Here is a 12,579-nt window from a genome sequence, read left to right as displayed (position 1 = left end):
TAGATGTTTGATCAAAGTTATTCCAACCATGAACAACCAGTGTTTCAAGAAGACTGGTGTTTCAAAAAGTAACTTATCCAATGTATGTTACATTTTTTTAAGATGGGGAAATGTGATTTGAAAGTGATTGGACTACTGTCTGTCAGAAAGAAGTGTAGATAGAGAAAAATGGAAATAAATGGAAAATGTGAGGGACTGTTGGGAGGGGGGGACACGGAGGGGGTGTAAAGAGGAAAAAGTAGGGGGAATGGAGATAGACAAGGGGGATGAGCAACAGGAGACAGTGGAAGAGAGAGATGAGATTTATTAAGGTAAGCCAGAAGTGACAAAGGAAAGGTGATAAGAGAGAAGAAATAGAGAAAGGCAATAAGGGAGGGAGAAGAAAAATTTAAAAGGAAGAAAGTGAGAGGGAGGAAAAAGAAAAAAGAGGGTTAAAATGAAAGCGGATGAAATAATTATCATATTAATTCGATGGAGACATCAGACCAAACCAAAGGAGACCTGGCCTACAATGTTTAGATAGAAAATACTTTAATCCTTTCGTTACCAACCCAGCTGAAACCGGCTCTGGCTCTGTAGTACAAAAGTCTTGTTTTCATAAGTTCTAAATCAAGACCTTCCACCAAGCCTTAGTCACAATTTAAGTTCTTAACACTAGCTTCATGATAACCAAGTTATTTTACTAAATTCTTTGTTATATTTAACCCTTTAGCATTTAAACCGGCCATATCTGGCCAAAAGTATTCTGCCTGTTTTATCTTCAAACTGACCAGATCTGGTCTCTCACACCAGCCCTACAATATCGTTTTAAAAATTAACAGCTACCTCATCAAAATCTCATAGCTACAAGATAATGCATGATTAGTTCAAAACAATGTGGATGAAAAAGCATTAATTTTGGCAGAATAATGTGAACACTCAAGGGTTAAAGTAATTGAAAGAAACATGGAGCATCTCAAAATAAATACAGTAACGAAAGGGTTAAAGAGATAAAGAGTAACTTACCACAGCAGTTCCAAGATAAAGCCCTCCACCAATCCAGATTAACATCAGAGCCAGGCACCCGAACAATACGCAGCTGTAAGGAGACAAGAAATAAAGTATCAACATGTAAGATGACAGGGATAACGATTACTGCTTCTCATTAACACAGATAATTATTTTTTAACAGTTGTCAAGATTAGTAATCGATCACTTGACACAATTCATTTAGGGAACCCCTGCATGATCCATTGAATAGCTAGAAGTAACAACCATTTTCCCCTCAAGAAGAAAAAAAAACAGAAGGAAGACCCAATATTGGATACTGTAGTCTTAAATACACACAGAGCTGGAGATGGTCGGGAATGAATGGAATGCATTTGACTATAGATTTGCACAATCAAGAAATAACAACAAAGACTACTACTACTACTACTACTACTTGTCTCTTATTTATTTTCTTGTTTGTTTAAGATTTTCTTGTTGTTTCAGTAATCACTAACACCAGTCCACAGTAGCTCAAACTGCTAGACATAGTCTCTCTCATAGTCTCTCTATGGCAATTTGACAAGCTAGAAATAACAGCCAAATCTTAAATCACCCATTCACATCTTAAATTGTAGAAGAAAGACTAATGTCTTTTTCAACTATGTACTATGCATGTGGGTCAGATAATCTTTTCTACTCTATGCACAAGGCCCAAAATTTTCAGGGGAGTGGGACCAGTCGATTATATCAACCCCAGTATGCAACTGGTACTTAATTTATCGACCCTGAAAGGATGAAAGGCAAAGTTGACCTCAGCAGAATTTGAACTCAGAACATAAAGACAGACAAAATACCACTAAGCATTTCTTTTCTACTGTAGGCACAAGGCCTGAAATTTTGGGGGAGGGGACTAGTCGATTAGATCAACCCCAGTACACAACTGGTACTTAATTTATCGACCCCGAAAGGATGAAAAGCAAAGTCGACTTCGGCAGTATTTGAACTCAGAATGTAAAGACAGACAAGATATTGCTAAGCATTTCGCTTGGTGTGCTAACATTTCTGCTAGCTTGTCACCTTTGTGGGTTACATAATGGCTTAAAACTACAAAGCAACATGGAACAATGCTAAAAGTATATTCATAAGCTCTATAGTGCACTATGTTACTCTTCTCATGCACTACTTGTCAAGCCTACACCACAAAATCTATTTTAGATTTTTGCTCATATATAAACAAGCTGATTGAAGAAGCATGTTAGCTTTTGACTTTAATGAAAATAAATATGACCTAACTAGGTAAAAATTTTTGGGTGCGTAACTCTTAAAGAAAAAGTAAAAGTGAAAACGATCATAAAAAGTTTAACTAAACATCAAGCAATGATTTGCTCAAAGCTTTATTTAAATGAAAGTAACAATGAAAATTAACCTTATTAAAACACAGGTTGGTTTAGAAAAAAAAAAAAATAAATAAAACCAGCCTGTGTTTTGATAATTTTGAGCAAATTTGAAACAAAATGTTTGATTTCAATACCTTTACCATTCATGGACATGCTTATAGAAATCATAAAAATCAGCACAGTATCCATGACTTTCAGAAACATTTTTACATCATCATCATCATTTAACGTCCGCTTTCCATGCTAGCATGGGTTGGACGATTTGACTGGGGACTGGCGAACCAGATGGCTACACCAGACTCCAATCTGAGTTTCTACAGCTGGATGCCCTTCCTAACGCCAAGCACTCCGAGAGCGTAGTGGGTGCTTTTTACGTGCCACCTGCACAGGAGTCAGTCCAATGTTTTGTTCACATGCTACCAGCACAAGTGCCAGTAAGGCGAAGCTGGAAATGATCGCGCTCAAATGGTGCTTTTTACGTGCCACTGGCACAGAAGCGAGACTGCTGTTCTGGCAGTGATCCCGCTCGGATGGTGCTGTTAGCGCTCCACTGGCATGGGTGCCATTCATCGAATTTGGTTCAGTTTCAATCTCACTTGCCCCAACAGGTCTTCGCAAGCTGAGTTTAGTGTCCAATGAAGGAAGGTTGGCATGGGTGCCAGTCATCGAATTTGGTTCAATTTCGAAGAAATGTTTTGAGTGCATGTGTGTGTGTATCTGTGTGTGCTTTTGTGTCTGTAGTCTTGTGTTTGTGTCCCCAACCACTTGACAATATTGCTTTGTTTAAGTCTCTGTAACTTAGTGGTTTGGCAAAAGAAACTAATGGAATAAGTACCAGACTTTAAAAAAAAAAGAAAAAGTATATGGTCACTATATGCGAATGACCCCTGCAAGCAGTGCAGTACTCCTGCATTGCTGCGATGCAGTGACGGAAACAACTAAAAGGAAAAGATAAGAGATACCTTTCCTTTACTTCAACTACATATCTTCAAATATGGCCCAGTGGCCAGGGTCCAGGCTGTTGGGTTCACAATCATGGGGTGGTGCGTTCAAATCCTGCATGTGGCGACATCTTGTGTTCTTCAACAAGAACTTTCATTTCATGTTGCTCCAGTGTACGCAGTTGGAAATGTGTGCGAGACAAATACTACAGCAACTCTCACACCCACCAGCTGTCATGTCCTTCATATTCTTTTAGGTCAAGAGTAGGAATACCAGGAGTGTTTCTCTGTCTTTTCATGACTATGTGGGAACCGAAAACAGTTACCAAAACCTTGGTACATGCCGTCAAGTCATACTCATGAGTGATGGCTATGGAATATATGTACATACACATAGGTGTGTATGTGTGTCTGTGTGTGTGTGTGTCATTACACACACACACACACGAACATGCATATATACTTATACTCTTACTTGTTTCAGTCATTTGACTGTGGCCATGCTGGAGCACCGCCTTCAATCGAGCAAATCGGTCCCGGGACCCACTCTTTGCAAGCCCAGTACTTCACACTCTGAATAATCAAAATATGGAATTAGCTACCCACATCTGCAGTAAAGACTCATGCCCTCATTAAGCAGGTTTCCCCACAGGTAATTTGTGTAGTTGATCATCCAGATTGGAGGGTGAAACCAGAAACATGCCATTACCTATACTCATGAGCTGCAAAACACTACAAATACTTGAAAGGAAGGCATTGTATACACACGATTACTCACACACACCCACACTCTTTCCAGTATACACTTTAATGCATCGTATTTCAAAATGCCTTACTATCCAAGATATCTCTAAGTTTCCCCTTCAACACATTCTGAAACTACATGAGTTTCTGTCTTGCTGAACATTATAAATATCACTAACTAACTTTATGTTAATACAAAACTAAAATTGAATCATTTGTTTCATTATTTGGTTAGCCCTACACCTGGGTGCAAGCATAGCAGTTTGCTTCGCAACCATGTATTTCCAGGTCCCATGTCACACTCATGATCAAAATTTCTGTGTAACCAACAGTGCTATTATTCACAAATTGCAATACCAAATAAATAAAAAATATATAACCATAGATGTTAAAATACTGCTTTTATTTCCGACTACAAGTTCTGTTTCAAAAGAACATCCTAATTTTCATACCAGTTTCCAAAAAATTACTTTCTTATGACCCTTATTTATATCTCTTAAAGTTTAATTACAAGCTACTAATCTAAGTGACACATTCTTTCCAAGTCTGTGCCCACACTGAATAAACTAACTAGGAACTGGTTGACTGCTATTCTATAGCTAAAGTAATCAGTGATTTAATAGTTCTATCCTTCACTGAACTCAGACTGACTTCAATCTTATTTCTGGTCTAGTGAACATTAACTCTCATACCATCCTACTCATTAATCTTGGAGTTTATTGAGGTGACTGATAAAATTCCATAACTCTAACTCAGTAGTTCTTGATTTCTTTAAACTTCATGGCACACTGGAGATTATTCATTCATTTTTAATGTCTGCTTTTCCATGCTTGCATGGGTTGGACAAATATGCTTTCTAAAGCATAGTATTCAGTCAACTATCCTTTGTGATTCTAATTCATTCTTTTTTTTTTTTTTTTTTTTTCACAAGGAAGAGATCTCTAATGAAATATGTGGCATCAAATGCACAAAGTGATCAAATGATTTGTTGACAGGAGAAACTGACAACAAACAATATCCCTTGCTACACTATACGAGCAATCACAGCTGCAAACAAACATACAAATTTATGTGTGTGCTTATGTATCTGTGCTTGTGTGTGTGTGTGTGTGTGTGTCTATCATCATTTGTTTAATGCTTCTATTATATTTCGGCAAAGATTCTCCTTATCAAATATAAAAAAAGAAAATAACTCAAGATTACAGAGAAAAAGTGTTCAGGCACTTGGATTGTTTTCTTTCTAATATTTCCTAAGTGGGGATCTTTTCCAAAATATAACAGAAGCATTAAATAAATGATGATACATACACACACACATATATTTTCACTAACTTTTCCCCTATGCATTGTTTAAAGGTGATTTCAATACATATATATCATTTACACATTACAAAAGCTTCAAGCAAATTATAACACTTATTTGTGAATACTTACAATATCAACAAACAACGGGAACAAGTCAGCATCCCAATAAGCAGCAAGAGGCTTATTAAAGCATGAACACTGAACAGCGAAAGAGTAGCAATCCATCTAAAATAAATCAAAATATCAATCAATCATAATATTGCAAAATTATAACTGAAAAAAATCAGGCACAGTCATGTGGCTAAGAGGTTAGCTTTACAATTACTTGATTCTGGGTTCAATAACATCAGGTACTATGAGAAATTATCTTCTATTGGGAACCTCATGTTGACTAATATATTGGGAGTGGAATTTAGAAGACAGAAACAACACAAAAGCCCTTGCTGTGTGCATAGGTGTCTGTGCGCATGTGCACGCATCCAAGCATGAATGTGTGTGTGTGTGTGTTTTCATTTATATATCTGTTTTTCCATCTTAACATGGGTTATTCTTTTACTTTTACTTGTTTCAGTCCTTTGACTGCAGCCATGCTGGAGCACCACCTTGATGAATAATTTATTGAAGAATGGTTTTATAATTGAATGTCTTTCCTCTTACTAACTCTCCCTGCTTTTCAAGTAAAGGGTCTTTTAATTCCACAGGTCTTCAAAAGTGGAATGCTGGCAGCCCATTTGTTGACAGAGGATTGGAACTGGATTGGATTGCACACTGCAGGACGAAGGCCTCAGCATGTTCCCTCCACCAACCACAGTCTGACGTTGAGGCCACGAATTTGAGCTTCGAGTCATACTGGTTTGATGCACCTACTCTGCAACACTGGCTTGACATAGCTTGGCAGAGGGGTGCATTTATTTTATACTCTTACCCCAGGAGTAGTTAAATCAATTACATTGACCCCAGTGCTTAACTGGCACTTATTTTGACTACCCCAAAAAGGATTAAAGGCAAAGTCAGCCTCAGAATGTAAGGGCAGATGAAATATCACTAAGCATTACACCTGGTGTGCTAACGATTCTTGCCACCTTGTTGACAGTGGGGGGAGATGACAAAAACATTACCAGCAATTTTCAGAGAAGCACAGACATATACACAAACACACACACACACACACACACACGCCAGAATTAGAAGAGGTACACCACGTCCCTACTTATCACAGAAGGTGACTCAGAAGACCCACCCAATCCAATACTAACATAATAAAGTAACATGATGGTGAGGAGGATAATGTATTTAGATTTGTGTTAATGCTTGTCTAGTTTAAATTAGTGTTGTGTCACTACACACCAAAGGATATTTAACCGGAGATTTTTAAAATAAACACCAAACTGAAATTTGCATTGGTGTTAATATAATCAATGAAAAATCCCTCAAGTTCCAGCATGGCTACATTCTAATTGCAGTGGGAATTTATCTAAAACTAAAAAAGAAAAAAAAAACAAGTCGTAATTTATATTCAGAATATTAAAAGATATGTATTTATATGAAAAAAAAAAATTTTTTTAAAAATAGGTATCTAAATGTAAAACGCTCCTCATTTCTAAAAGCATTTATTAACCTGATAGACTAGAAATTACTATTTAGGTTTGAAAGTAAATATTAAGCAGTTAAGAAAAAGTATTCTGATAACAGTGTTGCAACTCAAAACTTTCTATTTTTAAAAGCTGAATTAACTAATAAGATTTTAATGTAAAAGATACTGAATGCTTTAAGCCCCAGTTTGGGAGGGAGATGTGTCCACAAATTGGACACAAAGGACATATGTTAGCTGGTAAACATTTGAGTGACCTAATAATATATACAGAATACCTGCTTTTCCAGTTTAAATTAAATACCATAAATCTTTTGTTTTATCTCTGATTCTATCTCTAAAAGCTTCAACTAAAGTTCAACATACCAACGTGTCCATGGCTTGATGTTTACAATGAAAAATAACCTACTGTATCAAATTATAAATTAACTGCTGAGATTTTCATGTAAATGATATGAGATAATTTAGAATACATAATTTGAGAAGATGGGATAGCAGATGGCGTTCTGCAGTATATTTGGTAACCTGGAAAGCCAGTTATGAGTGCAACACATTGTTAAGCGGTCTGATATACCTTTCTATCTCAAATTTATGTTTAAAGTATCTAATAACATTTAGATACTCATCTCATGGATATATTCAAGACTGTTTTTCAAAATCACAGCCAAAGTACCAAAAGCTTTATCTTTAGATTCACTTGTGCCACATTCCTGGTAATAGCAAGTGTTAAATCTCTTCTAAGTCTCTCTTTAACACAGGAGCTCTCAACCATGTTTTATCTATGGACCCCTTTGAGTATTATTTTATTCTGGTTGACCCCATAGTCATTTCAGGTTCAAAACCTAGTTTTATAGAAACTTCTTTTCAAAATTCCTATTTTGTTTTACACACATTAACATGTCTAGGTTGAACTATGCAAAATGTTAGAGAAAGGAACCCAGCAGTTTTTTGCAATACATGCATCTAGAGCAAAATTTTCTCAGGGGCCCTTAAAATACTATTGTGGATCCCCAATTTACTATTTTGTGGTGTGGACCCCACAAAATATTATATGGATCCCTGGTTGAGAACCACTGCTTTAACAGAACCTAGAGGGAGTCATAAAATTAAGATGATTCTTTTTCTTCCCAGACTGAATATAACGATATTGCCATGAGAGGTATCAACCCTCTGAAGTTACAGTACTAAAATCACACATAAATTATTAGCAGTATTATAGCTGCTTTTCACAAAATGCATGTTCAATGCTAACCGGTGAATTTCAAGGAAATAAAATTGCCATGCAACTAGGAATTCAGTTTTGCTGTACTAATCATAAGTAGCTACAAATTTAAAAGAGTAAATAGGGTGTCAAAACACTCAATATGCCCTAACTGATACTGTATGTTACAGAGTCAAACATTATCTGGCAAAGTATACAGATGATATAGCATATGTGGTGGTGGTGGGGGTGACACAGAATAGCTCAAAAGGTTTTGCTGACTAATGCAATGCTGCAGTTCTATCCAAGTATAATTATCCCCCTTGGATACTGACTATGATGTCACATTCCTTTCAAAGAGTTTACCCTGAAAAAACCTATAACCAAACATACTAAAACAGAAACTGCTTGGATTAATACAAAATAAATCACTAAGAGAAATTATTTTATTATTAGACTATCAATTCATCTCCCTATATTTTTCAAAGCCATTCTCAAAGTCAGAAAATAACCACATACACAAAAAATTTAATCATCAAATTTGAACAGTTACCTAATTACTTCGATAATAAAAATCTGATAAAATTTATAACTTATAGTTCTACTCCTCTTTCATGCATAAAGATTTCTCATAATAATGCCAAATAATAAATTTGTTGGCAAGTGGGTTTACTCAATAGAATTAAATTAGTTATAGCGTCTTATGAGAACTAGTTTTATTGATCTAGAATTCTAGAGGGATTTTAACATGGCTCTGTTGTTAAGAAACTCACTTTGTAAATATGATTTCAGCTTCAGTCCCATTGTGTATTGATTGTATTTTGGATATGTATTTTCTACTATAGTCCTAGGTCAACTTGTATGTATGTATGTATGTATGTATGTATGTATGTATGTATCTTCTATTTCTTAATTATTATAAATCTTCCACTGAGGAGGGAGCCAGTTTCCAACAAAGATACAAGACTCCATCTTTGGGGTGTAGTTAACACAGACAAATTCACATTTGGAACTTGAGAAGTCTTGCATATTTTTACTGTTCCACTCACAGATTGCACTTGTAATGTACGAATTAGCCGGTCTATTTCTCTTTCTGAAAATCCCAGTTTATCCAGATTCTCCTCTGTGTGTGTATGTGTGTTCATATGCATGTATGTGTGAGGATGTATGTGTATGTGAGGATGTGTGTGTGCGTGTGTGTGTATGTGAGGATGTATGTGTGTGAGGATGTATGTACGTGCATGTGTGTCCACTGTTTGACTGCCAGTGTTGAGCTGCTGATGTCCCCGTAACCTAGCAGTTTGGCAAAAGAGGCCAAGAGAATAAGAACCAGACTTTAAAAAAATAAATAGATTTATTTGACTGAACCCTTCAGGGCAGTGTCTCAGCATGGCAACAGTTTAATGATTAAAACAAGTAGAAAAAAAAATGCAAAAAAAAAAAAAATATATATATATATTACAAAGAATTTAGTTCAAACTGAACACCAAACTATATCAATTACCCATCTTGGAGGGTCTGTAAAGGTCACAGATACAGCACTGTCGTTTCCTCTAGACAAAGTCATAAATAGTTATATAAATAAAGTGCATCATTCTACAATTCCTGTCATTATTTAGCATCTAACAAAGAATATAATAAACCATTATTTGGCTGCCTTAGAAGTAGCATGTTCTTACCTGTAGGGTTCCACTAATGAAGTAAGAGCAGATATTGTATCCAGTCGATTATGTTCTGTTTGTTGCCTGATGAAAGAGCAATAATCTCGCATTTGTTTTGTATTGTAGACAAACTTCTCAATCAGCTCAATTGCATCACGAGATACAGTTTTGTTCTTTATTGAGCTATGAAAGATAAATTTCACTTCAGCTACATTATGTGTGATTCTGGATGATAACTGGTCTATTGTATCAATCTGAAATTATACATACAAAGGAAAAGAAGGATTAAAGCTAAGCAATTTGAAAGTAATATAGTTTTGCTACCATTGTTCTTTTTACTAATCTTACACTTGCTTTTGTCTCTTCTATAGTCTCTACTGTTTCCATATTTCCAGTTATCTCAGTTATAGGCTACACAATTTTCTCTCCACGTTTTAAGTTAAAGATGAATATTTTAATTGCATGTCTTAGATTCCACCAGATGAGCCAACAAAGGTGTCTTTATATGGTCACCTGATCTGTTAGAAATAGCAATCATATTGTTCTCTGATCATACCTTACTACCTGATGGTCTAGACAGCTTTGGTAGAATCTCATTCCTCACAGAAACTGAACTAATGTTTTGATTCTTACCCATTGTCTGAGTAAAGAAGAGAAAATATTGTGTTGTCACTTTAATAGTGAGTAAATATAATGAATGATCAAATACACTATGGACTAATACAAAATCAAATGAAAGTATGGTCAAGGCTGAAACACCTTTGATCATAGTCTCTGGTCAATCTGATCATGGAAGACTAAGCAACAAGAATCAGTTCATTGTGATCAAATGACCAAATCTGAACCTCAAGTGATATCTAGACATCACAAAAATTTAATCACCCTCCTACAGTTGCTCATTATCACCAACATTATACACCTTGATATTTGATCTTTTGCAAACAATGCAACCTATTATTCCAATCCTCTACCAATGCCTACCCCAACTATATTATTACACATCAACAATTTGCCTATAACTATCATCAGATATGTAAAAGGTACAGCTGAACATTGCACTCTGTATCTAATTTCCTTGTCAACACTTATTCATACCTTATATGTCTACAACATTGTCACCCTATCCAGTGTCATCATCATCATCATCATCATCATTTAACGTCCGCTTTCCATGCTAGCATGGGTTGGATGATTTGACTGAGGACTGGTGAGCCAGATGGCTTCACCAGGCTCCAATCTGATTTGGCAGAGTTTCTACAGCTGGATGCCCTTCCTAACGCCAACCACTCCGAGGGTGTAGTGGGTGCTTTTACGTGCCACCGGCACAAAGGCCAGTCAGGTGGTACTGGCAATGGCCACGCTCAAAATGGTGTATTTTACGTGCCACCTGTACAGGAGCTAGTCCAGCGGCACTGGCAATGACCTCACTCGAATGTCTTTTCACGTGCCACTGAAGTCAGACATCTACAACAATTACCACCTCTCACCCAATTTACAGATAATAGTCACCACATATATCAAATGTGCCTGTGAATTTTGTCACATCTACACTAGGCCCACAATAATCCCCATCTCTATCCAATGCCCACAACAGTCAATACATTTTCCTACTGCATCCATAAACATCAAAACCTCTTCCCATTGGCCACCATTCTTTATACTACTTAGTCCTTAAGCAAGTTCTTTTCCCACAATTACAGCATTTTCCAAATCAACTTTAATCCCTATTGTACCAAATTTTTTTTTAACGTTTCAACTTGGAGGATAATCTTAATCCACTACTTTTAAGTAGAGTCCGCTATGCTGAAAGCATTCAGGCCAGGTCCCCAACTTGAGGGTAACTCAGAGACTTGGTGCATTGCTTTCTACAACAACAACTCACAAACCATGGTTTCTTCCTATCTTTCTTTACTCGTGGAAACTCAAAGACCATGGCTGCTGTCATTCCACATCTGCCAATGTCATTCATTAAACAAAAGATAATTAAAATTACAAGACGAGAGCAATGGCCAACTTACTGTAGATAGGGAGCCACGGATTGTACCAGTTGTGGATTTTAAGTGGGTTATGAATTTAGTCATTCCTCGGTTTGTCTCTTCATTACCATAGAAACCAACAGCGAGAGAACCTCTGGAAATGAAGAAAAAGTAGAATCTGATTAATCATTTGGGAAAAGAGAATACAAATGAAGTCTTTGAAAAATAATCATTTTAACAAAATATGAAAGAATAAGTCTTATTTAAAAGAGCTGTAGATGGAAAGAATTTGATTTTCAATAAACAGATAGTGTAGGTCTGTCTGTTATGTAGGAGAGTCAAACAGATACAGACAAGGAGAAGGAGAGAGAGGCAAAAAGACAGAAAGATAGACAGACAGCGAAAAATATACAGGCATATAGGGAGAGATAGCCAAATAGATTTCTAATGCAAAATGGCAATTTGGTCACTTGTCTTTATAAAGGTTAAAATAAAAATGGTTTGCATATCTGGAGATAAAGTTACAGAAAAACACTTTACTGGTGAAACAGCTAAGTCCCTCCCTCACACCTCTCTCTCTTTCTCTTTCTCTCTCTCTATCTCTCTCTCTCTCAAAAGTCAAGGTTAGCCTCTCACTACCATTCTACAGGTACACTTGGATCAGACAGTGGTGATGGTAGTGGAGGGGAAGTGGACAGTGGTGATGGTGGTGTAGGGGAAGTGGACAGTGGTGATGGTGGGGGGAAGTGGACAGTGGTGATGGTGGTGTAGGGGAAGTGGACAGTGGTGATGGT

At 36.6% G+C, this 12,579-nt stretch overlaps 1 protein-coding gene across 9 annotated transcripts in view; it reads right to left on the bottom strand.

The window, feature by feature from the left end:
• Positions 1-12,579, bottom strand: part of LOC106883542 (protein tweety homolog 1-A) — a 160,632-nt gene that overhangs the window by 56,256 nt on the left and 91,797 nt on the right. For all 9 annotated transcript variants that reach the window (XM_052967861.1, XM_052967863.1, XM_052967862.1 and 6 more), the window contains exons 3-6: positions 11,828-11,939; positions 9,828-10,063; positions 5,486-5,581; positions 1,006-1,078 (exon numbers count right to left, since the gene is read on the bottom strand). In XM_052967861.1, the coding sequence (XP_052823821.1) occupies positions 1,006-1,078; positions 5,486-5,581; positions 9,828-10,063; positions 11,828-11,939 (517 nt within the window). The remainder of the gene's footprint in view (positions 1-1,005; positions 1,079-5,485; positions 5,582-9,827; positions 10,064-11,827; positions 11,940-12,579) is intronic.

This window comes from Octopus bimaculoides, chromosome 5 (assembly GCF_001194135.2).
Source record: "Octopus bimaculoides isolate UCB-OBI-ISO-001 chromosome 5, ASM119413v2, whole genome shotgun sequence".
NCBI lineage: Eukaryota > Metazoa > Mollusca > Cephalopoda > Octopoda > Octopodidae > Octopus > Octopus bimaculoides.
Note: the sequence above shows the minus strand (reverse complement) of the source record. Positions and strands in the feature narration are given on the sequence as shown.